Source organism: Globicephala melas, chromosome 2 (genome assembly GCF_963455315.2).
Source record: "Globicephala melas chromosome 2, mGloMel1.2, whole genome shotgun sequence".
NCBI classification, from domain to species: domain Eukaryota; kingdom Metazoa; phylum Chordata; class Mammalia; order Artiodactyla; family Delphinidae; genus Globicephala; species Globicephala melas.
In genome coordinates this window covers 165,211,014-165,238,897 of record NC_083315.2, presented here as the reverse complement: position 1 = coordinate 165,238,897, position 27,884 = coordinate 165,211,014, and the positions used below count along the sequence as shown (strand labels likewise).

Below are 27,884 nucleotides of genomic sequence, written 5' to 3'. Positions count from 1 at the left end.
GCAGCTGCTATCTGAGCTTCGTTTTTTTATCCTTAGTTGGAGTCTGTCCCACACATGTGTGGTTCAGGGATCAGCCAGATATTTGAGCAGACTTTTAGTCATAGAACTTGAGGTTTTCTCCTTTCCAAGATTCCCACCTTACTTTCTAGCAGCTGTGGTTGCTCTGAACTCTGCGCTCTGTTCTTCAGGCCAGAAAGACTGGGTTTTCTACCAGAATTTTATCCACCCTGCACAGTGCCAATTTTGTCCTGCCCACAGGCTAAAAGTCGTTAAAAACAGGTGGCCATTCCCCTTTGTCCCAGAGTCAAGTGCTGTTCAGAATCCTCACTACTTTTGTTCACTCTCTAGTACCTTCAGGGTATTTTGTTTGTTTGGTTTTGTTTTGTTTTATAGTTTATTGTAGTTATCTACAGGAGAGTTGGGTCTGGTAACAGTGATAATTTTTTTTTAAGCAAGGAAGGATGAACCCTAAGCCTGGCCTGCCACCCTGTTTTGCACATATCAGCAGTGTCTCTCCAAAACAGTTTTTAAAAGTTCTGGCTCACAGGATACCCTGATCGATTGATCTTTCTCTTTCTCTCGCACTTGTTAACAACATTGTGGTTAAGCCATATAAATGGTCTTGTAATCTGTTTTATTCATATCATATATTGTGAAGCTTTTTAATGGCTCCATAGTACTAAATCATATGGATGTACCATAATTTAGTTAATAAATTCTCTATTTTTAGACATGTAGGGTATTTTATGTATTATTTTCATTATCAGAAGACAAGTAAGAAATACCTACCTGGCAATATGTTATAGTTTTTCTTTTGTCTTTTTTTTTTTTTTCATTGTATCACTAGAAAACAGATTACTTTTTGAGTTGAATGAGTGAGAAATTGGTTTACACTTAAATTATAGGCTCAGTAAAGATCTGGTAAAGCCATCTGATTTTTAGCATATTGGAGAGAAAATTATTTTATTTAATTAGAGTCAGGAAAGTATTCTTGGTGCCTAATTATGGAAATCAAACATGTGTATCTTGTATGTTTACATGAATGTGTGAGTGATGGGCTGATATGGAGATTTTGAGAAGGTAGAGCAGACCACTATCAATAATGACTAAAATAATGTTTCAGATATTTTAAATTTGTTAAGTTGCATTGCTTACTTGCTGATGGATCTGATTATAGCTGCAGCTTACTGCTTTGATAACAGATTGTATTATTAACATTTTACTCTGTTTGCTTCATCTCATATCTATCTACCTATCCATTAAGAGAATGCATTTTGAATAAATATTGAAAATTTTAATTGGGCTTTTGAGAGGTATAAGCAGTTGTGCTACTTTACGTTTAGTTTTATAGCACTGTGATTCTGTAAATTGAGAGAAATGCCTCTTGAACTTTAAAACTGATATCTTTTTAAGGGGAAAATTGGAATTCTTTACTGACTGACTTATAAAGGAAAAATGGAGTAAGAATATTCATTTTTTGGGGCTAGCCTATAAAGGTAGAGAGTCATCTTTGGTGCTACTGCTCTTGACAGTGCTACTCTTATTACCATAAACAGACTTTTGTAGCAGTGTTTATGTGCTGAACGATTTAAGAGTTAGCTTATAAGGTGTACAGGCTCCTTATAAGGCTCTCTGGCATGATACCTCCCTCTTGGCATCCCTCTGCCTTTGTACAGGGCTTGGATTGTACACATAGTTATTTGAACCAGAGTGTGAGGATAAGATCTCACTTCATAACCACATATTTTCTTTTTCTTTTCTGAACTCAGTGTGAAGCCACCTGTTTTATTGTTTAGCTTTTTCAGAAAATATTAGTTTCTACTGTGGTTTCTATTTTAAATGGGATAAAAAGATTTAAAAGATGGTGATGATTTAAACATTTGAAAAACTTTACGTCTGTTATTTCTAATGTGAGTCTTAACTTTGAAAGGAATTTGATCTATTGTTTTACCCTTTAAAAATTGTGAGATATAGGGCTTCCCTGGTGGCGCAGTGGTTGAGAGTCCGCCTGCCGATGCAGGGGACGTGGGTTCGTGCCCCGGTCCGGGAAGATCTCACATGCCGCAGAGCGGCTGGGCCCGTGAGCCATGGCCGCTGAGCCTGCGCATCTGGAGCCTGTGCTCCACAACGGGAGAGGCCACAACAGTGAGAGGCCCACGTACCGCAAAAAAAAAAAAAATTGTGAGATATAATACACATAGAAAAAAGGAACAAAACAGAAATTTACAGCCCAGTGATTTGATACAAAGCAAAATGCGTGTATGGTCACCACTCAAATAAAGAGAGTGTTACTAGTAAAACAAAAGCTTCCATCTTCCCCCTTTTCAGTCACTCTAGAGCAATCAGAATCCCAGTTGTAATAATCATCACTTTCTTGCTATTTTTACTTTTGACCACCTAAGCACATACCCCTAAATGTTGTGGTTTAGTTTTTTTCTGTTTTCTGACCTTTATATAAATGAAATTATATATTCAATATATATTCTTTTGTTATGTGTTTTTTATATAAATGAAATTACATATACAATATATACTCTTTTTTATGGGTTCTTTATATAAATGAAATTACATGTTCAGTATATATTCTTTTGTTATGAGTTCTTTCATTCAACATTATGAATGAGTGGTATCTCATTGGAGTTTTAACTTGCATTTCCCTCATGACTAATGAGATTGATCACCAGGTCATGTTTATTGGCTATTTGGATAGCCTCTCTTCTGAAGTACTTGCTCAGTCTTAAGCCAGTTTATATTTGGGCTTGCCTGTCTTTTTCTTACTGGTTTGTGGGAGTTCCTCATATATTATGGATATGAGCCCTTTGTCAGTTATATATGTTACACATATCTTTTCCCACTCTGTGGTTACCTTTTCACTCTCTTTAAATAGTCTTTTGACCAATGGGAATTTTCAATTGTAATGTAGTTAGGCTTATTAAAATTGTTTTTATGGTTAATACTATGTTCCATTTAAGAAGTGCTTCCCTTGTCTAAGGCCGTGAGAACTTTCTTATAAATTTAATTAAATATAGAAGTTTTATTGGTTTGCCTTTAACATTTAATTTAGATCTACAGTCCACATGGAATTTATATTTTGTGAATATGTTTTGTTGGATTGAAGTGTTCTTTTTTTCTACATCAATATCCAATTGTCTTATCACCTTTTATTATTATTATTTTTTGGCCGCGCTGTGTGGCTTGTGGGAACTTCCCCCACCAGGGATTGAACCCGTGCCATGGCAGTGAAAGCCCATAATCCTAACCACTAGGCCCCCAGGGAACTCATCACCTTTTAATGAAAAGACCATTCTTTCCCACTGTTATGCAGTGCCACATTGATTATAAATCAAGTGTCCATAAAAGGGGTTTCTCTTTCTGAGCCTTCTACTCTGTTCCATTGATCTTATTATTGTTCAAATTTTCTATTCTTAATACTGAGTAGAGCAAATCTTTCTTCTTAAGGATTATATTTTGGTGTTTCTTGGTTCTTTATGTTTACATATAAATTTTTTTTTTTTTTTTTTTTTGCGGTACACGGGCCTCTCACGTTTGTGGCCTCTCCCGTTGCGGAGCACAGGCTCCAGACACGCAGGCTCAGCGGCCATGGCTCACGGGCCCAGCCGCTCCACGGCATGTGGAATCTTTCCGGACCGGGGCACGAACCCGTGTCCCCTGCATCGGCAGGTGGACTCTCAACCACTGTGCCACCAGGGAAGCCCCCATATAAATATTTTTTATTCTTCTTTTCGTTATTTGATTTCTAACTTTATTGCATTGTGGTTATAGAACATACTCTGATTTCAGTCCTTTCAAATTTATTGAGACTTGCTCAGTGTATCTCAGCATGTGGTCAGTTTTTATAAATGTTCTGTCTTTGTGAAAAGAGTGCATCCCCCAAAAAAATGATTATCTTTTTTACTTAAAAGATGTTCTTTCTGCAGTAGAAAAATAAAGGAAACTCCGGTCACAAAATGTAGAATTGTCTGTAGGGCAAAGAGGAATGCCAGACATTTATCAGACTGTCTTGAGAGCAAGGTTCATGACTGACACCTGGGAGAATACTCCACACAGTTAGGCCTGAATAAACATCTGCTCATGTTTTTAGATATCAAATGCATGTGATTTAGTATTACTTGAGACATTTTTTTCCCTTTGCCTTGGGTACACCAGTTGTTGGCTAATAACTCCAAGAAAAGGGTGTTGTAAAACTTTAGAAACACTTGCTTTCAGGATCTGCCAGAGCATCTTTTGGAGCTAGAAAGGTAGAACTTTCCAGTTCATCTCAGCATGGACCCAGCTATGATGTGTATAACCCATTCTACATGTATCAGCACGTGTCACCTGATTTGAGTCGGCGCTTTCTTCCTCGTTCAGAAACAACGAAACGATATGGATCGGGTATGAAAAAAATTTTTCCTCTTTAACAAATGTAGAAATCAAATTCAATCTAAATTCTGGAAGAAATGATTCATCTTATGAAAAGCAATTTAAAAATAAAGAGAAAAGCAGGCTTCAGAAGTGATATGATAAACATCGTAACTTCTCTGTGGTTTATATCTAATGTAAAAATGAAAGATTAATGAGTTATGTATATTGGTAGTTCCAAGTTCCATTTTGTTTGTCCTTTTTTGAAAGAAATTTTATTTTTAGATTTTGCACATATTTTATATAACATCTGTCCATTCATATTCTACAACAAGTATTTACTAGCTCTATTTATTTTCTGCTCTATTCAGTGAAAATGATGCATTTAGAAACTAATGATGAGATTAGAAATGTAAACAAAGAAAATAGAAAATGCCTAAATGATTACCAGTCTTCGTTAGTTTAATATTTGAGACTGTATCAATTATAGACTATCTGTACATATCTGATTCACAGAATTTTCACTGATATTCAGGAAAAATATATAGCTATCTCAAACCCTGAATTCAGGCTGACGTACTAGAAATAAAGTAGAAATACTTATTTAAATATGTATTTCATCACTGTGCTAGACTATACAATTATTATACAGAATTCCATTCTTCAATGATCTTATAGTTTAGGAAGGAAACTACATATACAGACTCGAACTATAACAGTACATGGAATTCAGTATTGTAATAAGTGCTCATTAAATAGTTGAATTGCATTTAGTATAGAGGACTTACATCCTCTTAGATTATTCTTCTGGGATGAAGAATTGGATCATGTAAGCAAAAAGAATGAATTTTTCCTGCTTGATATTTGATGTGGATGTGAAAATGTATTGTTTGATTTGTGTTGGTTTCTGTTTCAAACAAAAGTAAAATAATTGAAAAGCAATTTTTAAACTTGATTAGAAGGCTTTGTCTCTTAAGTAGATTTGCATATAATATTCATGCTATATTTCCTATAGAGATTCAGTTCATGGTAATTAAGTAGAATTAAGTGTTTCTCCTTTTTTTTAATGTGTGTGCTTTTTAAAAATTTATTCATTTATTGTTTATAAACAATTATGGTTTCTATTTTAGAAACCATAATTTGGCTGTGTTGAGTCTTCGTTGCTGTGCGTGGGCCTTCTCTAGTTGCAGCGAGTGGGGGCTCCTCTTCATTGTGGTGTGTGGGCTTCTCATTATGGTGTCTTCTTTTTGTTGCGGAGCACGGGCTCTAGGCACGTGGGCTTCAGTAGTTGTGGCACACAAGCTCAGTAGTTGTGGCTCGTGGGCTCTAGAGTGCAGGCTCAGTAGTTATGGCGCGTGGGCTTAGTTGCTCCACGGCATGTGGGATCCTCCTGGACCAGGGCTCGAACTCGTGTCCCCTGCGTTGACAGGCGGATTCTTAACCACTACGCCTCCAGGGAAGTCCTTCTTCTTCTTTACTATAAAAATAAGTAATTTTCTCATGTCCCTTTGTAGTTTGTGACTTAAGGACCAATAGACTTCCCAATTCCCCTGGACTAAGCAAGTCTATGTTTGATCTTACAAGTTCATCTCAGCAGTTCATTCAGGTAAATTATTTATATGAATTTAATTATATGCAGTAATTTATTTTCAAGCTAAAACTTCAGAAAATGTGTGAATTACATTAGGAACAACATGTTATGTATATTTTGTAGATGTATCTGTCCTAATAGCTAAAGAATAAACGCTTGGCATTTCCCATGTGCGTTATTTCAGGAAGGTCTCAGTTGAATACTAAAAGGCAATAGTTTTTCTCTTGTTCTTCTATGAATCTTACTTTTCTCATGGTGTGTAATGAGGCAGTCTTGAGGCAGTTGGAATTTAAAATGTTATACTTAAAAGTGCTTATTGATTTGACTTTCCTTATTGAACATAACTACCTAGTTAGTAAAAATTAGTATTTCTATTGAGATGTAGAACTTTAATTATTCATGAATATTAACACAATGTTCTCCTTTTTTTGAAATAGAATTGAGTTTTTTGATGTTTAAAAAATGTTTTTTTAAATAAAGTAAGCTGTGATTATTATTTTAAAAGTAGAAACCAGAATTAAGCAAGGTAAAAAGACAAATCACCTATGTTCCTATAACTGAGAATAAAAGTACTATGAAAATATTGTTATATGTACCTGTGGACATTTTTCCATGTGAATGTATATGCATACATTTAAATGGAAACGTATTCTTAATAATCCTCAGTTGAGTTAATTTTTTGCAGAATTAATTCTTTATAGCACCAGTTTTTTTTTACTGTATCAGAATTGTTTGAAGAACTTGTTAAAATACAGATTGCCAGGCCTCATCCCCAGAGCTTTTGATTCAGTAGCTCTGCATCAGGGCCTGAGTTTGTATTTCTAGCAAGTTCCCAGGTGATGCTGAAACTGCTGGCCCAGGGGACTATGCTTTGATAACTGCTGTTTTATAGGTTTTTAGGTAACAGGGCATTTCCAAATATATTCTGATTTTCATTAGTATTTGCAAGTATGACATATAAACAGTAATCTCTTCCTCCTTATTACAAAGCCAAACCAAAAACAGCAAAGGCTTTCCCATATATTACCTACTAAGATATTTACTATTTTCCTGGTAACACACACACAGAAAACCTTTTCCCCCTTTACTATCTAAAAGTGAAAAATTCTGACCAGTAACACTGTCAGAATGATTAGCACTCAGTTTGATATTAGGGTGGGTATTGGGGCATCAGTTTCAGAATCCTTAAAGTCTGATATGCAACATCTGACTAAAGAAGAATTTTATTTGTAGAGACATGATTCATTGTCCAGTATGCCCAGTAGTTCTTCTTCAAGGAAAAATTCTCAGGGGAGTAACAGAAGCCTGGGTAAGGAATAAAGTATTCTACTTTTATATTCTTAAGGGAATTATTTCTACCCAATAGTATTTTGAATGTAGTTATGATAAGGTTAAAAAAAGTCTAGATGATTATATGTATGTTGTCAGTGTTATCTGCATATGAATACTCAGATCAGATGGTCCATTTTTTAGTGTTCGGGCATAAAGGCGTCTTTAAAATTAAATACCTTTCGTTTGTTTTAAAGTATGTTAGTGAGGGAATTTCCAGAAGCATACAGTATTAAGGCCATATCAGTGTTATTTGGGAAAGTTTTTCTTAGTTTTAACTTAAATTCTTCAGGTTATAATTGGGTTAAGTTTTTAAGCCAGGTACTTTTTATAGTATATCTTCCCCCAGCACTTCAGTAAAAGCATTGAAGTGTGATTTTTGTGTTAATAAATTGACAACTTTAAAAAGTAATTATAGCAGTTTTCAGTTGTGCTCTTAAAATTGGGTTGTATCAAAGCTCAGTTGGATTGGAAGGATTGTGTAGTAATTCAACCATCTTTGTTCTTTTACAATGCAGATACAATTACTCTATCAGGAGATGAAAGAGATTTGGGGAGATTAAATGTGAAAATGTTTTATAATTCTTCAGTAGAGCAGATCTGGATCACAGTTTTACAGGTAAGTTAATACAGTTAATACAAACTTTTCGTACATAATTGAATATTTAGACTATAAATTATAAGCATCTACTGTTGCTCTGTTCCAGGGAATGGGTCAATACCTTCTTTGGAATTTAGGGTTCTATAGGATTTTACAGAAAATAGTATTTAATAAAGAATCTAAAGAAAAATAAATCTATAGGCATGATGGAAATATGTTTGCTTTTAACCTCAAGAAGGAAATTGATATGATGTCTAAAACATTGTCAGATTATTTTAATGTTGATGAAACAGAAGATCTCAGTAGACTAAAGTTTACTTTTATAGTTTTTTTATAAATTTATTTATTTATTATTTTTGGCTGTGTTGGGTCTTCGTTGCTATGCACAAGCTTTCTCTAGTTACAGCGAGCGGGGGCCACTCTTTATTGCGGTGTGTGGGCTTCTTGTTGTGGTGGCTTCTCTTGTTGCGGAGCATGGGCTCTAGGCATGCTGGCTTCAGTAGTTGCAGCACGCGGACTCAGTAGTTGTGGCTCACGGGCTTAGTTGCTTCGCGGCATGTGGGATCTTCCCGACCAGGGCTCGAACCCGTGTCCCCTGTATTGGCAGGCATATTCTCAACCACTGTGCCACCAGGGAAGCCCTATAGTTTTTATTTAAGTCATTAACTCAAGAAATGTATCAAATATTTGTATTGTCAGGGTCCTTTGTAAAACTCAAACTGTATTTTTATTTTATCTTTCTAGTGCAGAGATTTAAGTTGGCCCTCTAGTTATGGAGATAATCCTACTATTTCTATAAAAGGAATACTAACATTGCCCAAACCAGTACATTTCAAATCTTCAGTCAAGGAAGGCTCTAATGTAAGTGTTTGTGTTTGACTATCTTTTTATGTTTTTCTATTTGTCACTTTAACCCATGTAAAGAATTGGAATAAGAAAGTGTTTTATTTTTGGAAAACTACAAATTATGTACCCCTTGCTTTTTTTTTGTTTGTTTGTTTTTGTTTTTGTTTTTGCGGTACGCGGGCCTCTCACTGTTGTGGCCTCTCCCGTTGCGGAGCACAGGCTCCGGACGCGCAGGCTCAGCAGCCATGGCTCACAGGCCCAGCCGCTCCGCGGCATGTGGGATCTTCCCGGACCGGGGCACGAACCCGCGTCCCCTGCATCGGCAGGCGGACTCTCAACCACTGTACCACCAGGGAAGCCCCACCCCTTGCTTTTTTAAAAATCGTTTTGAGCCTCAGAAATACTTGATATTTCATTGTCCAATATTAAGATGCATTTATTTTTAATTTTTTTTAACATCTTTATTGGAGTATAATTGCTTTACAATGGTGTGTTAGTTTCTGCTTTATAACAAAGTGAATCATTTATACATATACATATGTTCCCATATCTCTTCCCTCTTGCGTCTCCCTCCCTCCCACCCTCCCTATCCCACCCCTCTAGGTGGTCACAGAGCACCGAGCTGACCTCCCTGTGCTATGCGGCTGCTTCCCACTAGCTATCTATTTTACATTTGGTAGTGTATATATGTCCATGCCACTCTCTCACTTTGTCACAGCTTACCCTTCCCCCTCCCCATATCCTCAAGTCCATTCTCTAGTAGGTCTGTGTCTTTATTCCCATCTTGCCCCTAGATTCTTCATGACCATTTTTTCCCCCTCAGATTCCATATATATGTGTTAGCATACGGTATTTGTTTTTCTCTTTCTGACTGACTTCACTCTGTATGACAGACTCTAGGTCCATCCACCTCGCTACAAATAACTCAATTTCGTTTCTTTTTATGGCTGAGTAATATTCCATTGTATATAAAAAGAAAACCTTAATCACTAAAATATATAGAAGATGAGTAATATCTAATGAAACTATTTACTTTTCTTGTATTTACTTTTCTTGTATAAATATATGTGTATATTTTCATCCTCTCTCCCCCACTCCACTTTTGCTTTGAGAAATAATTGCATGATTACAATTAATTTCTTTTAAATACTTTCAATGATCGTAACTGGAAGACTTATGATCCTGAATTTGTTTTATAGATAGATTTCACTTTAAATATATCTTCATTTTTGTCTTCTGATATGGGTTGAATGGTTAGTGTTTTTCCATACAAATGCAACTTCTACAAGAGCATATCATTTAAAAATAAGGTAATTCAAATGACTAATAAACATGAAAAAAATTTACTCTCACTAGTATTCATAGATATACAAATTTAAATTACATATTGCTTTCTCTTTTCTTTCTTTTTTTGCTTATAAAAATTAGGAAAATTTTACAAGCACTCTAGACCATAACACTTTCTGGAAATTATTTTGACAATATACATTAAAACCTTAAAATAAGATTATACTAAGTGAAGTAAGTCAGAAGGAGAAAGACAAATATCATATGATATCACTTATATGTGAAATCTAAAATATGATACAAATGAAATTATTTACAAAACAGAAATGGACTCACAGACAGAAAACAAACTTACGGTTACCAAAGGGGAAAGGGGTTGTGGGAGGGATAAATTAGGAGTTTGGGATTAGCAGATACAAACACTATATATAAAATAGATAACAAGTTCCTACTGTTGTATAGCACAGGGAACTATCTTCAGTATCCTGTAATAAACCATAATGGAAAAGAATATGAAAAAGAATATATGTATAACTGAATCACTTTGCTGTACATCAGAAACTAATACAACATTGTGAATCAACTATACTTCAATAAATGATTTTTTTTAAAAAGAAAAAACCTTAAAATATTTATACTTTTTAACATAGTGTTTCTACTTGGAATCTACTTCATGGCAATAATCTAAGATGCAAACAAAATATATATAAAGTATTCTTGGCAGTTTTGTTCATCGAGGAAAAGTTGGAAACTATCTAAATGTTTCCCATAGGGGAATGGTGGAGAAAACTCTTGGTATACCATGTATTTGTGTATTTGTTTCCTATGGGTGCTGTTAACAAAGTAACACAAACTGGGTAGCTTAGAACAACAAATATTTCTCTCTCACTGTTTCAGAGGAAGTCTGAAATCAAGGTGTCAGCAGTGTTGGTTCCTTCTCTGAAGGGGAATCTGTTCCATCTCTTCCATGCCTCTCTCCTAGCTTCTGGTGATGGCCAGCAATCCCTGTCATTCCTTGGCTTCACTCTAATCATTGGCTTTCATCTTCACATGGCCACGTGTCTTTCATCTCTATGTGTCTCTGTGTCTTCACATGGCTATCTTCTTATAAGGACGCCAGTTTTATTGGATTAGGGGTCTGCCTACTCCAGTGTAACCTTATCTTAACTTCACAAATTACATCTTCAATGACCCTATTTCCAAATAAGGCCACATTCTGAGTTACTGGGGGTTAGGACTTCAACACATCTTTTTTTGGGGAGACACAATTCAAACCATAACACCATGTGATAGAATACTAGGCAGCCATGAAAAATAATGTTTAGGAAGAGTTTTTTTTTTTTTTTTTTTTTTTTTGCGGTACGCAGGCCTCTCACTGTTGTGGCCTCTCCCGTTGCGGAGCACAGGCTCCGGACACGCAGGCTCAGCGGCCATGGCTCACGGGCCCAGCCGCTCCGCGGCATGTGGGATCTTCCCGGACCGGGGCACGAACCTGTGTCCCCTGCATCGGCAGGCGGACTCTCAACCACTGCGCCACCAGGGAAGCCCTAGGAAGAGTTTTTAAGGACGTGGAAAAATGTTCTTAATAAGTGAAAAAGCAGTAATCAAAATTTATGTGTAAATATTAGGATCTCACTTTACAAAAATATTCATTGTAGAAAGTCTAGATGGAAATAAATCTTAACTCTGGTTTTAATCCTGATACTCACAGATGAATACTTAGTGAATTAAACACTTTGACTTTTTGATTTTCAAATAAAACTCAGCTAACTTAGGAAAAGTTAGGGGGAAATGTTCTCATATTAAAACTTGCTTGGAATCTTTTAAAATTTATTATTAAGTTGTTTAGGAGTCCCCTATTATGGCAAAATGTAAAGTAAACCAGTACACGTACTTCATTTGTAAGCTCACTGCATCTGAGTTTAAAAATTAAACATTTTATGCTTACTGTATTATTGATGTGATCTATGGCTTGAGATTGGAAGAAAAAGAAAGCGCAGGTGGTTGGGAGGCTCTCAGAAACACAATTCTGACTACACAGACATAAGTGATTACCGTAAAAGTGAACATTTGGGCACAGTATCTAAAATATTGATGTTAGGAAATTTATAAGCAGAAAACAGTCTAGTGTCAAGAAGATGTTAGGTCACAGTAAGCCAAGGTTTTAAAAATATTAAAAGTAATAAAAAGAACATTTGAAAATAGTCTGGGCATGGAAAACACTGACTTGCTGCCTGCAGTGGAAGATTATGAGAGAAGGTAGAACTTGAAACTCACATTTTTGTCTTCTCTTATCAAGGAGATCGATTTTCAGTTAGGAAAGAGTGGAACAAACATCACTAAAAGATAAAATGAACCCCAAATTAGATGGGAAGAACATTAGACAAAGAATATCTCCTTTAAAGAAATAATTCAAGTCTCTTATTAATGTGAACAAATTAGATTTTACATACTGTGAGAGCTTGCATGAGATTCTTGAAGTACTGTCATTAACTGTTGAAGAAGTGTGGTGAATAGCAGGAATGATACTCCAGAACCAAAGATGGAGAGCAACCTAATTTTTGAAAAGGGAAAAAGCTGTATTCTGGTGAACTTGGTGTTGATATTGACTAAATTCCTGACTAAGTAATTAAAAGGATTTGTGAAATTAAGAAGGGCAGTATCCAGAATAAATTTTGGAAAAGCAAGTCATGGCCATTCTCATTTTCATTTTCATTAAAAAATATTTTTTGTTATTGTAAAAATATTAAATTTGCCTTTCCTAGATTATAAATGTTATTTTTGTTTATTTTGTATTGGTATATGACCCTTTTTTCAGTCATTCTATTAATATATTTTATATTTTCTTGATTTTTATTTTAGACTATTGAATTTATGGAAACGTTTGTATTTGCTATTAAACTCCACAGTCTACAAACTGTAAGACTTGTATTTAAGATTCAAACCCAAACTCCTAGGAAGAAAACTATTGGAGAATGCTCACTATCACTCAGAACTCTTAGCACACAGGAAATGGATTACTCTTTGGATATATCACCACCTTCAAAAATTTCTGTAAGTGATATAATATGTAAAGTATTTCACACTTTGAGAATTATTTAATGGTTGAATTTTTGTTTGTTGGAGTATAATTTGAAAACTAGAATATATTAAAGGATCAGGAAGGCTCTCAAGAAGCAATAGTAACATAAATGTAATGTAAAAAAGTTGTAATTATGTCATTATTTAATAATTTTTTTAAAAGTTGATAAAATGTTAACAGAGCCCCTTTTCTTTCTCCATTGGAAAATAACCTTAGGGTTACTTTCTCCTAGTACATGTTTAATTAATATTTCATACTTCAATGTAATAACCCTAAGTATGAATAATTTTAAATAATTTTTTAGGTTTTTTTTTTTTCAGTAGCTGATAACTTAGGAAAAGCAAGACAGAATCAATAAACTCCAAACTCAATGAGAGATTGCCTTGAAATAGATTAGGAAAGTTTTAATCATGAGTAAGCACCATGTCCATAAATTGGGTAGAATGGAGGATCTTACAGCTGGTGTTTTTTTGTAAAGAACTTCATTATCTATAGTGCTGATTGATTTTTGAGACCCAGTAGTTGCTTCTTTCAACTAGCCAGCTGAACACTGTTTAAGTTGTTTAGAAATTCCTAATGATTTAATTATGTAGTTTCTGTGTCAGGATAATATATATAGAAATCAGTCATAACGCTTTATACGGTTGAACTTATATGTGATTTTAAATTTACATAGGATTTATATTTTACCCACTTTCAAAAATGTTTAAGGTGCTTGAAGTGGTTCTTAACCTGGCTACACATTAGAATCACCTGGGGAGCTTTAAAAAAAAGCCCATACTTAAACCATTAAATCAGAATTTGGGGAGGAGTGAGCCAGAGGCATCTGTAATTTTCAGAAGCTACTCAGGTGATTCTAATGTGTAGCCTAGCTTGAGAACCACTGAATTGAGGGGAAATTAGGGATTAAAAAATAAAGAACAAAAGATTAATCAAGAAGAATTGAAAAATCTTGTTATTTCTTGTCTATTATTTTCTGTCTCCACACCAAATGTGTTTTCTTTATAGCATTTATTATAACTTAGAATTATTTAAGTTACTCGTTTTAAAAAAAAAAAGGCTTGAGCTTCCATCATTTTTCTTCATTTTTTACTGTGCCCGTAGTAAGGGCCCATCATATTCTTGGCATTGAATATTTGTATGTAGGTTGATATGAAAGAATAAATGATGAATGGAAGCATGCTAAATTAGATTGTTGTTTTCTGTTAAAGTATAGCAAATTTGTTTTCTAACTGTGACAGGAGTTTATCACTTACATCTTGTTTATCATTTACATCTACTACTAGCTTAGTAGACAGTAATCTGCAACCATATTTTACAAAAGGCACATATTACTATTTAAATGGATAATTCATAGATTGAATCTTTTTTAATATTATTATAACACAGCATTTTATTATGATTGCATATCTGACTTCTCCCATAGCCTTGAGATTTTCTAGGGCAGTAATCTGCCTCATAGGTTTTTTGGTTTTTTTAGTAGATTAAATCTTTAAAAATTAGTATAGAGTATAGTAGAAGATAACTCAGCAAATGTATTTTCTGGGGAATTGAGACATTATAATCTTAATCTGCCTTGGAGAATCTGAATGAATGATTATGGCACAGTTTCTACAAAATTATATTTTGCATATCAGATGTTTTATAAACATTTGTCTATCTGTTGTATGCCACGTGCTAGTGATACAAAGATTGATGGCTTGAAAGAAGGGCTTTCAGGCTATATTGGACCAGTAAATTTATATTACTGAGTGTGAATGTTTCTTCTTATTGGCTAAAAGCAAGAATAATATGCTTTGTTTTCTGTGTTGAGGAGGAAAATTGATATTCTAATTGTAACATTGAAAGAGCCAGATTTACATACCCATCCTTCACACTGACAACTGTTTTATCATGAACAGCAGAATTTTCATACAGAGCTAATAATTTCCTGAGTACAGAGTTTTTGACCTTAACAACTAGCTGACAACTCAAATTTCTGTGTTGAATAATGTAGAAGACATAAGGTTTCCCTGAAGAAATAGCTGACATTTGAAGAAACTTAGCATATGACTGACTTGGTCCTAAGTGATTTAATGCTCACACCGAACTTACGAGCTTGCTGCTCTTGTCATCCCTATTGTGGAGAGCAAGACCTTGAAGCACTTGCCTGAATACAGCCTGTTGTTGGGGAATCAGGATTTGAACCGAGGTATTCTGATTCCACAGCCAGCTCTCTTTACCGTGTCGAAGAAAATGATCAATTAACAGTCTATAATAGGAATCGAAAAGAGTTTTATTTGAGCCAAACTGAGGACTATAGCCCAGAAAACAGCCTCTCGGATAACTCTGAGGAACTGCTCTGGAGAAGCATGGTTTTCAGCACAGTTTTATATCTTGTCAGAAAAAAAACATCAAACGAGTCAGGGATACATTCCTTCAGGGTTTACAGCATGTGCACAGCAAGTCAGTATGGCCTTGGCACCTGGGAAGGGAATCTTATCCTGGATGGGGGACCAGCAGTGGCATCCCAGGAAGGGAGGCATTTAATATTTTTTTTTTTTTGCGGTACGGGGGCCTCTCACTGTTGTGGCCTCTCCCGTTGCGGAGCACAAGCTCCCGACGCGCAGGCTCAGCGGCCATGGCTCACGGGCCCAGCCGCTCCGCGGCATGTGGGATCTTCCCGGACCGGGGCACGAACCCGTGTCCCCTGCATCGGCAGGCGGACTCTCAACCACTGCGCCACCAGGGAAGCCCTAATCTTTATTTTTAACATGGACATTCTTTACTTCTGGGCAGTGCGCCCTTTTCTTTAATAATTAAAGCAGATGTACAATGTATGCTTGATAGGCCACAAACAGGCTGTTTTCGTTATAGCATAAAATTCAAGTTAACTCATGTATAAGCCAGAATGACTTCCCCAGACCTCAATATGTGAAAATATCTTTTATCAGCTATGTATTGTCCCCCTAAGAGGATATTCTCAAAAACCACCAGATAAGGAATTTCTTTAATTATGCTTAACATTTTATCCAGGAAGCTCAAAAAGTTCTCTTTTCTTTAAAAAATGATATATTGTTCAGGAACAGAGGTCGTATGTTTTATCTTCCACAGTTTTGTGCTCATTAAAAATGCTCTTCATGTATACCTACTAATCGATTAGAATTTTAATTTTTTGGTTATTATGAGATTGAAAACCACTTTGAATAGTTTTTCATGATCTGAATTAATATCTTGGAATATAAATTGAATTTATGAAATAACCTTGGCAAGTAAGAAATGGTAAATCCATTGCCAAGTGCTGCTCTGTTTTATGAGAGTGAAACTCTACAAGTGTGTAAACACTAAGAGAAGTTTTGCCACCTTTAGATGTTTTCATAAGTGTTATTATATCGTGGGTACAAAACCGTAATGAAAGTAATTAATGAAAAAATGTTATCCATGGTTTCCTTTGTATCTTGTAAACAATAAATAACTGTATTTTTTAAATGCCAAGGACTGCAACATTTGTTTTTTTAATCAGCAAAGGTGTTATATATGGATACCAAAATTAGTTCATGTAAAAAGATTTATTAATCCATCCTTATTCTGATTAAAAGCAAAAGCTGTACATTCACTTATTTATTAGAATTCAGCATTTATTGCTAAAGTAGACAATTTTTATCATCATTTTAGATTTTTCAAGAGGGAGTGTAACCTCAACAGATGATTTTATACTTTTTTTTTTTTTTTTGCGGTACGCGGGCCTCTCACTGTTGTGGCCTCTCCTGTTGCGGAGCACAGTCTCCAGATGCGCAGGCTCAGCGGCCATGGCTCACGGGCCCAGCTGCTCCGCGGCATGTGGGATTTTCCAGGACCGGGGCACGAACCCGTGTCCCCTGCATCGGCAGGCGGACTCTCAACCACTGCGCCAGCAGGGAAGCCCGATTTTATACTTTTAAGTGATTCACTTTTCACTTTGTATCTTTTGATTTCTTATGGCATGACCAATTTTGGCTATTTTGACCATTACAGAATATTGTATTAAGAAAATATCCAAGATTCAGTCAATGGCATGTACATAAGAAAGTTCTTTTTTATGATCCATGCTTCAGTTACTGGGGAATACTGCGTGATTATCAAATATAAATCGCTTGATGAAGTATCAGTCAGCTGTTTTATAGCTTTGTTGGAATCAATACTAGCAAAGACTTTTGTGTCAGTCTGTGCTGCGCCCTAGTGAGATCTGTTAACATGTTCTTTCTTTAATCCCATACTTACTCTTTTCATCATGTGAACAGTAATGTTTTTGTATTTGGCCGACTTATGTTTCTCTCTTTTATTTTTCACTCCAAGGATGCTGGAATCCATGTAAATAGGTTGGCTTGTGTAAGGCAAATTACTTTCTTCTGTTCTTAACAATACTGAAGAGCACATTTTAGCTTTTCCCCCTTGCTAAATCTCCTTCATTATATTGTTTGCCTCAGGTTTTCTTTGACCTTTTCCTTATTATTTACTGCCTCATCACTTTTGCTAGCTTCCTTCTTGCCAACTTTCATCTTTGGCTTGCTTTCGTTTAGCATAGTAATTCAGCTCTTAATCCACAAATCTGTTCATTGTAATCCTTTGTCTTCTGATTTTGGTAACACTACCTCTGATTTCTACAAATGAAGAAATAATGATGCGTTTCATATATAACATTTTTATCATATTTCATACATTCTGAAAAAATCATTCAAATGACTACATTTAAGTCTTTTGAAAATATGCTCTTTTGATGTTTATTTCACTGACATTTTCTCTAGTAAAGCTTTTTAGGAATTTAATTTTTTTTTAATACATTTATTTTTGGCTGTGTTGGGTCTTTGTTGCTGTGCGTGGGCTTTCTCTAGTTGCGGTGAGCGGGGGCTATTCTTCCTTGCGGTGCGTGGGCTTCTCATTGCGGTGGATTCTCTTGCTGCACAGCATGCGCTCTAGGCACACGGGCTTCAGTAGTTGTGGCACGAGGGCTCTAGAGTGCAGGCTCAGTAGTTGTGGTGCACGGGCTTAAGTTGCTCCGTGGCATGTGGGGTCTTCCTGGACCAGGGCTCAAACCCATGTCCCCTGCATTGGCAGGTGAATTCTTTCTTAACCACTGCGCCACCAGGGAAGCCCTAATTTTTTTTTTTTAATTTGAATTGTCTTTTGGTTTCCCTGATTTTGAAGGATCAGTATGTATGTGTAACTTATATAATCAGAATTTATGAAAGTCAGTAAGTACCTCATATTGACAGAATCCATGACATTTATCTTAACCTTCCCTTCTCTTATAACACTTAGCTTTGTGTGTCAGTAAAAAGCAGTGCTTTCAAAATTTCTAACTTCAGCTCTTTATTATTGAATTTTTGAAATATGCCAAAACTTTATTCTTGATTAGCAAATGACACTCTTTTAATATGCAGGTTTGCCATGCAGAACTTGAACTGGGGACTTGTTTTCAAGCGGTAAATAGCAGAATTCAGTTACAAATTCTTGAGGCTCAATACCTTCCAAGCTCATCAACACCCCTGACTTTGAGTAAGTATGTCAAAGTGGTTCAAAGTGGAATCTTCAGAAAATATTTGTAAAAGGTAGTTTTTTCCTGTGTTTCTTACAGTGAAGATTAAAATCTTAGTTACATTTGTTAGTTAACTTACATACTTACCTTTTAACTTAAAATTACTTTATTGGATTTCAAATTACTAGCCACTGTGTCTACCTTAATCCACTGGTCTCTTGATTCTTACCCAATTGTGACCTTCTTGCATTTGATGCTATTCTTTATTTAGCTCATTAGTTAATATAGGTTGAGTGTCCAGAAGACTGTCAGCTATATTTCACCAGCCTAGATAATTTATCCTCTCTCTAGGTCTGTACCCTTTTTTGGATACGCTGCTAACTAGAAACTTAATTTAAAAAAAAACTGAAAATATCAGATACAAACCTCAAAATACTTTCTCGCCTGTGCCTTTGAGCACAGCCAGGGATTCTGATATTTTGGTTGTCTAGGGCTGCTTCACATGGCTGCCGCTGGAGTGGGAGGTTTGAGGTCAGTCCTACCTAAAGGACTAAGAGTAGGACTAAGAGTGTTCCTCTTTCCTACTAGAAGAAGAGAAAGTATCAGGAGGTAGGTAGAAGCAATGAATGTCCACTGTAACTACAAAGTAATTACAAAATAAATACAATTGAGCACAGTCCAAGAAGCTAGAAAAACAACAGCAAACACAAAGGAAAGTAGAAGTAGAAATTAAAGCTAAAGTTGAAGTTGATAAATACGGGGACAACAAAAAACCCACAAAATCAATAAAACCAAAAGATTTTTCTTTGAAAAGAATATTAAAATAGACAAACCTATAGTAGGCTGGATCAAGCAAAAAATAAAGAAAACATAGACAAGGAAGAGGATATAATTTCAATTTTGAATCTCAGAATATATTCAAAAATAAATAAGAGGGCTTCCCTGGTGGCACAGTGGTTAAGAATCTACCTGCCAATGCAGGGGACCCGGGTTCGAGCCCTGGTCTGGGAAGATCCCACATGCCACAGAGCAGCTAAGCTCATGCACCACAACTACTGAGCCTGCGCTCTAGAGCCTGCACGCCACAACTACTGAGCCCATGTGCCACAACTACTGAAGCCCACGTGCCTAGAGCACATGATTCGCAACAAGAGAAGCCACCACAATGAGAAGCCCACGCACCACAACGAAGAGTAGCCCCTGCTCGCCACATCTAGTGAAAGCCCACGCACAGCAATGAAGACCCAACACAGCCAAAAGTAAATAAATAAATAAATTTATAAAAATAAATAAATACAGAAGACAATACCAATAATAACTGTGCCAATTCATTTGAACAGCTATATAAAATAAATGATTTTCTGAGGAAAAAAACTGTTGAAATTCACTCCAGAAGAGAGAGGAATCAATAGAACAATAACCATGTAAAAGTAGTTAAAGAACTGCCTCTAGGACTTCCCTGGTGGCGCAGTGGTTGAGAGTCCGCCTGCCGATGCAGGGGACACGGGTTCGTGCCCCGGTCCGGGAAGATCCCACATGCTGCGGAGTGGCTGGGCCCATGGGCTATGGCTGCTGAGCCTGCACGTCCGGAGCCTGTGCTCCGCAACAGGAGAGGCCACAACAGTGAGAGGCCCGCGTACCGCAAAAAAAAAAAAAAAAAAAAAAGAACTGCCTCTAATAAAAGCAGAGGCCAAGATGATTTTACTGGCAGATCCTACCAAACTTTCAAGGAACATATAATTCCTATTCTATATAAGCTGTTCCACAGCATGAAAAAAGATGGAAAAAGTAACTTTATGAGGTTAGCATATTCTTGCTATCAAAACAGAAAGGACAGCATACACAAAAAATAGCTATAGACTACCATCACTTATGTAGATAGATGGAAAAATCATAAAATAAAAAGCAAGTAAAGTCCAAGTTGGCATTAAAAGAATAAGTTAAATTACCAAGACTATATAGGGTTAATTCTGAGAAACAAGGACAAAACAGTGCAATTTATTACATTAACAGGTATCTTCCTTTAATCAAAACTGCTAATCAGGATTACCAGTGATCTCCATTTTATAAATAATGGTCAGCCCCAGTTCTTACTTTGTGGCTCCCTCCTTTCTGGAAACTCTCTCTTTACTTTCTTGCTGTCTGGCAGCCCCAGCTCTGTACCATCACTTCTCAAATTAGTCAGACTGCACTTTTTGCTCGAGTTGTAAGCACTGTATGTCAGACTGGGGAGCAGGCTTAGGTGAAAAACTGTATAAACCTGAATTTTACTTAGTGAAGTTCTCATCTTTTAAGAGTTGACTCTCCTCTAGTTTCTTTCTGCTTTTCGTCAATGTTTAGCATCTTGAACAGTTGTTTTTCATATTTTCCCCAGAGTTTATAATTGTCATCTATGAGAGGTTAGTCTGTAAAAGCTATTCTACCATTACTGGAAGCTCTACATCTCAAACTTATTTAAAGAATAGGTTTTCTCTAGTGGGCATATGTTTAACTTCTGGAGTGTCAAGCAAAGAATTTTACCTATATAAATTTGTGAAATAAATTCCTCCAGCTCTCCAAAGAGTTGGCACCTCTCTTTTGTATAATCCTTTTCAATGTGTACTCCTTTGCTGCTGATTGTTATTTATGTCTGCAGTTCCAGTCTTTAAGGGCATCCAGCTTAGAGGAAGAGTAAATTCATTTAAGGTTAGAGTAGTTACTTATAAATTATGATAATAATTATAAAATTTACTAGAGATATTTCCTGTTATGGCAGTTAGCTCATCAGATCTTTAAAAGTAGCTTATTGATATTTTTATGACAATATATGGATATATTTCTTTATATGACATTTAAAATTTTTTATTTATGAAAATTTCTTATTCTTTAGGTTTTTTTGTGAAGGTGGCAATGTTTAGCTCGGGAGAGTTGATTTATAAGAAGAAGACACGTTTATTGAAGGCCTCCAATGGAAGAGTAAAGTGGGGAGAGACTATGATTTTTCCACTTATACAAAATGAAAAAGAAATTACTTTTCTCATTAAGCTTTACAGTCGAAGCTCTGTAGGAAGAAGACACTTTGTGGGGCAGGTTAGTAGGGAGTTTTTATCTCATGTTCTATCCTTGCACTTTTCTATGCATTTAAACAGTTGGTTAACAAAGGGAATACAGGATAAATTTGAGGTTGAATAGAGTAAAATTGTTCATCATAAATTAAAATTCAGTTTCACCACAAAAATCAAATCTTGTCAGGCTTTCTGCTTTAATACAAAAATAGTTGGAATTTCTGAGCAGTCAGGCTTCTTATCTTAAAATAAGTTTTCTCCTGAGCTTTTCAACTTTAAAATCAGTAAGAAAGATCAGTTTTTCAGTACTCCTGACTCGTTCCTTGTGAAGGAGGGAACACTAAGTATTTCAGTCAAATTTCTTAAGGCTTACTTAAGGTATCCAACTTACTTTATTCTGTGTCATGTTCAATTTAATGTTTAACTCTGTATGCTATTAGCTGAATTGTGTTAGATTTGAATTCCTAGAAAACATCGATTTTAACAGTGGTTGTGATATTATTTAGTCAGTATTGTCATCTGGATTAAGCTATTGAAAAATTCATAGTAATTTGTATAAGACAACATAACACTTGCTTACTTGCCAGTCCTACAGGAACTTGTTTCCTTTCGTAGTTCTTTCTTTACTCTAAATGAGTTACTGGTAGCTGTCCAGTATCTTTTATCTTAACTACAATTGTTTGACTCACGCTTAAATTCCAAAATCTGTATTATTAGTCTAAAGGCTTCTACTTGACAAGATGTTATTAGCAGTCTACCTGTAATCTTCAAATTATATGTGAATTTTCAAAGATTGATACTCTCACTCACTTCATATATTTTACCTAAAATATTTGTCAGAAATACTATAGTTCTGTTGTTCTTCATCTATTCTTATTTGGAAAAGAGTTTGAACTCAAGACCTAGTATAACTAGCAAACTTTTCAAAGTCGTGAGGCCTATGAAATGAATTCAGTTAAAGTTTTCGCATGTTGTCAAGCCTCAACTACCATGTATGAATGGAATAGATTTACCTGACAGATGATTTTCAGGATAACTTTTTTGGTGATTCCACTTTCTTGGTTGAGATTTTAGTGAAGAGTAATAATTCTGGAAGGTTCCTGTTGGCCATCTGTTCCCTCTGGCTCCTCTGGTAGCCTCAGGAGCCACCATGGTGGGGCAGGCACATGTGAAATCAAGGTCTCCCACTCCTCTATCCGCCAACACGCTCTTATGTTATCTGTTTCATATGTTGGGGTGTTTTGTAAGATTTTATTTGAAGGAAAAGTTCTTCAGACCAAGAAATTTAGAGAAAAAAGTTTGAAAACCAAACCTTTTTGGAGTGCCCTGCTCCAATTTCTTTATTTAAAAGAATTAGAAACTGAGTCTCAAAGAAGTTAACTCCAAAGTAACAGCATTTGTTAGTGCTGTAACTGAGTTGAGGATTCGGGTTGTTTTGTGTCCTTGTTCACCTTGTCTTCGTGATACATAACATACAATGTGATATCTTATATTTGCAAAATGCTTTACAGTTTTCCCAAGTTCATTCACATCTGTTATATAAAGTTACATAAGTGATAGGTTCAATGAAATTGTTTGGTATGAAGAATGACTATTAGATTTCAATTAAAATTACAGTTTTATTTAATGTAAAAGATACTTAAAATGCACATTCCTTACCAATCAGTTTAAATCATGATTAGTCTCAATTAATCTTTACAAAAATGTTTTTGAGTAGTTGGAATCAATTTTAAATTGAGCTCCTAGATTTATTGAGAAAGAAAGGATACTAATAACCGTTTTGGAGGAAGTGATTTTGTAATATCTCACATTGAATTTTTAAATTGAATTGGGTCATATAAAATAGTCTTCAGTGACTAAATAGGTTAAGTGTTTTAACATCAAGTTTCAAAGAGAGAAATCAGACTTTTGGAAAAATGAAAAGATGTTTAGTTGAAAATATGTAAACCAAACGTCCAGCTGTCTTTCATTAGTAAGAGTAATTAATGGTTTGAACTCAGTTACCATTATTGTGTTAAGTTTAATGAGTGTACTGTTCCTTTACAGATTTGGATAAGTGAAGACAGTAATAACATTGAAGCAGCGAACCAGTGGAAAGAGACAGTTAAAAATCCAGAAAAGGTTGTTATCAAGTGGCACAAATTAAATCCATCTTGAAGACCCTGCACATTAATTTGGTGACAAACTTGACATTCTTTTAGAAGACTTTCAATTTGCTACCAATTTGAAGAGACAGATCAGTACATTTATCAATTTATTTATGGAGGCCATAATTATAGTATATAATGGATCTAATAGAAAATCAAACTTGGTAAAAAATGGGATGAATTTTACCAGATATCCAAAGTAAAGGAAATGCTTTAAAACTGGCCGAAATAGACAATAAAATAAATGGGTAGTATTACTAGGGCAACTAAATAAATTATAAAGTCAATGGGAATATCAATCATAGATAGTTGCTGCTATATTATGTTTATAGGCTTTTTAAAGCTTTACATAGATATTCAAAATCCACTATATCAAGTCTCTGTTAGTACTAGGCTTTACCACTGTTTCAGTGCTAGTCAAGATTGATTAGATCTTAACTCCACTGTTTAACCCCTCGCTACATATTTTCCCTCAGAAAGCAAAAGTGAATTGAACCACTTCAACTCTTCTCATTTGGGGAAAGTTTGTGGCCTGTGTTTATCATTACTTACCCTTAAGTCATCACATTGCCACTTAGTAAGCTATTTATCTCTAAGAAACTTCAGATATAGAAAACTACATTTTCGCAAGAATAAATGAAACACCAGAAGGTTGAAGTTTAATTGGAAACCCAGTGTACACACATTTTGCTATGTTTCCTCCTTCACATCCTCTTTGTTTTAATTGGAGTTGAAATAAGGTTATCATCCATATGGCCCATCCTAGTTAGCAGAATTAAATGAGCTTAAGTAGCAAATTTAATATTTTATGATAATCACTTCCTTGGTTTTAGTTTTTTAAATATAAATTGCTTGTTCTATAATCCACAACATTAGAATATGTTCCTGTATTTTAAAACTGGCCATACATGATAACATTATGTAGCAAATAAATATTTTCTGTTGCAGTTTCTCTCGGGTACTCATTACAACTCAGTATGTAGGGATAATTTCAGTTTAGTTGGTCAGACAAGCTATGACCAAAAAGCACAGTTGTTTGGAGAAACCAATAACACCATCCCTGATCTTGGAAAGTAGTGACTTTATTTTTGCTAATGGGTAGACTAAGTGCTTCATCTTCCATTTTTCTTTCTCTCTTACCTTGTACCACACGTGCCAAGAGATAGATAGTGATATTTCAGGCCACAAGTATACTTTGCTGTAACTTAAGCATGCCTTTTTCGTTTCTTGTTCTGTGTATCTCATTAAGATTTTCCCAAATAAACACTAATTCCCCTTTTCCTAGGTACCACCTTCTCAAGCTACAAAATGTACATACTTTACATGCCCTTTGCTTCTGGTGCCTAGAGTTTATGGTGTACCGGGGATGTTGACAGGTACTCTCTGACACTGCATTTTGAAATAATTTTTTTTAGATTTGTGAAAAATGGCATATTAGTGAGTACTCACATGGACTTTCAAGAGAAAAATCACCTTTTGTGGTGGTATTTTGAATCTTTGAGACAAATGGCAACTATTTTAAAAGAGTTTTTAAAAATAGACTTTGTTTTTTAGAGCAGTTTTAGGTTCACAGCAAAATTGAGAGGAAGGTGCAGAGAGTTCCCATATACCCTTTACCCCCGCATTTATACAGTCTCCCCCACTATCAACACCTTCCACCACAGTAGTACATTTGTTAAAGTCACTGAACCTTCATTGACGCATCATCACCCAAACTCCATAGTTTGTATTAGGGTTCACTTTTTATGTTGTACATTCTGTGAGTTTTGACAAATACATAAATGACCTGTATCCACCACTCATATCATACAGAGTAGTTTCACTGCCCTACAAATCCTCTGCAAACACAACCATTTTAATAGCTACCAAAGAAAGAAGTGTACTTACTGGCTTTTAGATAAGTAACAGACTTTATTGTTTAAAAAAAGCTAGAATTTTATTTGAGCAGCTTTTTTGTGTTCTAGTAATGCTTTCAATTCCTAAATTTATTATAAGTAGTCATGTATTTAATGCAATTTCTAATTATTTAATTTTCAATATTTTTACAATATGTGTGTAATGTATAATTTGAAGGAAAGGTATGACTTCTTGGTTTCTTGTATGCCTTAGAATCCTAGGTAAATAAAAAAATTAAAAGAAAACCTTTTTATTTAAAAGACTTCAGTTAGAGAAGTGTTGACAACTAAGATCCCAGATATTTTAATTAGTGTTTACTTAAGCCTTTTTCAGATGAAGAGGTACTGAATACAGGTGATATTGTTTCCTTAATAGCTACTCATGTTATGAGAAAAACATTAGAAACTGGTAATAAAAAATGAGATACTATGCAAAAAAATCACTTCTCTTTGTACTTAGTTGGCATTTCTTGACCTTTACCCACTAATAACAATGAGAGAGAACCAAAATGATACTTGGTAACCAGAGAAAGCCATGGAGAGCTCACACTGATAGCTGATAGTTTGCACAGTGCTAATCCCTAACAGTGTATTTATTTATAAGTCTTCAGATTAATACGATTAAATAGCTGCAGTCCATATCAAAACATAACATCTCTGTTTGGCTTTTGTTTGGTTTTGTATGATTTTTTAGCAGAACTAGAGAACTTACCACTGAAGTATATCAGATAAGCTCTTATCAGACTGTTCAGAGGGAACCAGTGGGATTTTGAAGTAAGTTACATAATTGTGGTCTGAAAACAACCTAAACTGATCTTCTGTTTGAATACAGTTATGTGAATTTCTCTGATACTAATGTACAGAAACTATATTTCCCAACAAAAATTTCCACTGTTTAATCAAATAATTGTTTTTTTATGAAGGATTTCGGAAATTTGCAATAAATTTCAACTCTTTATGTTATGGCAGTAATGGATATTTCAAAGCTGTATGTTTACTTTTGTTGTTTGGTAGGGTGTATTGAAGGAAGTTCCAGATAAAACGTCTGTATCTACAGTAGTTGTGAGAATGTTCACAGATGACCCTTGAAAAACACGGGGCTTAGGGTTACCACCCCCAACGCCGTTGAAACTTGAATATAACTTTATATTTGGCCCCCTGTGGTTCTGAATTCACAGATTCAACTAACCTTGCATTATGTGGTACTGGAGAATGTACTCACTGAAAAAAATCTGCATGTAAGTGGACCTGTGCAGTTCAAACCTGTGTTGTTCAAGGGTCAACTGTATTAGGGTTTCCAGAGAAATGGCACCAATAGAAGATAGATAGCTAGGGAGGGAGATATAAGTTTTCTTTTAATTATGAGGAATTGGCTTATGTTTACGGAAGCTGAGGAATCCCACAATCTGCCATGCAAGCTGGAGACCCAGGAAAGCCAGTGGTATAATTCAGTCCAAGTCCACAGGCTTGAGAACCAGAGGAACCAATAGTATAAATCCCAGTCTGAGGTCAGGAGAAGATGAGATGAGAAGTCCCAGCTCAAGCAGTGAGGCAAGAAAAAAAAAAAAAGGGCAAATCCTCTTTCCTCTGCCTTTTGTTCTTTTCAGGCCCTCAACAGATTAGAAGATGCCCACCCACATTGATGCAAGTGCTAATCTCATCCGGAAATACCCTCATAGACACACCCAGAAATAATGTTTAATCTGGGCACCCTGGCCAATCAAGCTGACACATAAAATTAACTGTAGCAGATACCTCCTAGTGTTCTTCTGGTATGTTAGTTGTAATTCTTGTTCAACAGTAAATTTCAAATGCTTGAAGTTCTTGCTGAAACACTGAGAAGAGAGTTATGAAAAGTGGATATATATGAAGTACCTGTCCATTTTGAAATACGGATTTAAGACTTAAAAAGGTATTAAAGAGTGTTGACCTGAAATAAATAGACTGTGTTGACTGAAAAAAAATACACAACATAAAAGTTGAGAATTATGTTTTATTCAGTGGTTTTCTGAGGATTTCAAGCCCAGAAGACAGCCTCTCAGATAGTTCTGAGGGACTGCGCCGAAGAGGTAAGGGAGGAGCCAGGGTATATAGGGGTTGTTGCAGCGAGGACCAGGTGGTCAGGACATCAAAAGTCTACAGTTAACCAAAGAAAACCAGGCATCTCAAGGAGTTTAGTACTTTTCTGTGTGTGGAAAGACGCAAG

General features: G+C 35.5%; 1 protein-coding gene across 1 annotated transcript in view; it reads left to right on the top strand.

Annotated features, from left to right (window-relative positions):
• Positions 1-26,598, top strand: part of TC2N (tandem C2 domains, nuclear) — a 46,210-nt gene extending 19,612 nt beyond the window's left edge. Inside the window, exons 4-12 of the mRNA XM_030883557.3 lie at positions 4,228-4,395; positions 5,877-5,968; positions 7,187-7,262; positions 7,801-7,901; positions 8,628-8,744; positions 12,879-13,070; positions 18,498-18,612; positions 21,462-21,661; positions 23,683-26,598. Of these exons, the coding sequence (XP_030739417.1) occupies positions 4,228-4,395; positions 5,877-5,968; positions 7,187-7,262; positions 7,801-7,901; positions 8,628-8,744; positions 12,879-13,070; positions 18,498-18,612; positions 21,462-21,661; positions 23,683-23,793 (1,172 nt within the window). The 3' untranslated portion in view covers positions 23,794-26,598. The remainder of the gene's footprint in view (positions 1-4,227; positions 4,396-5,876; positions 5,969-7,186; positions 7,263-7,800; positions 7,902-8,627; positions 8,745-12,878; positions 13,071-18,497; positions 18,613-21,461; positions 21,662-23,682) is intronic.
• Positions 26,599-27,884: the final 1,286 nt, after the last annotated feature.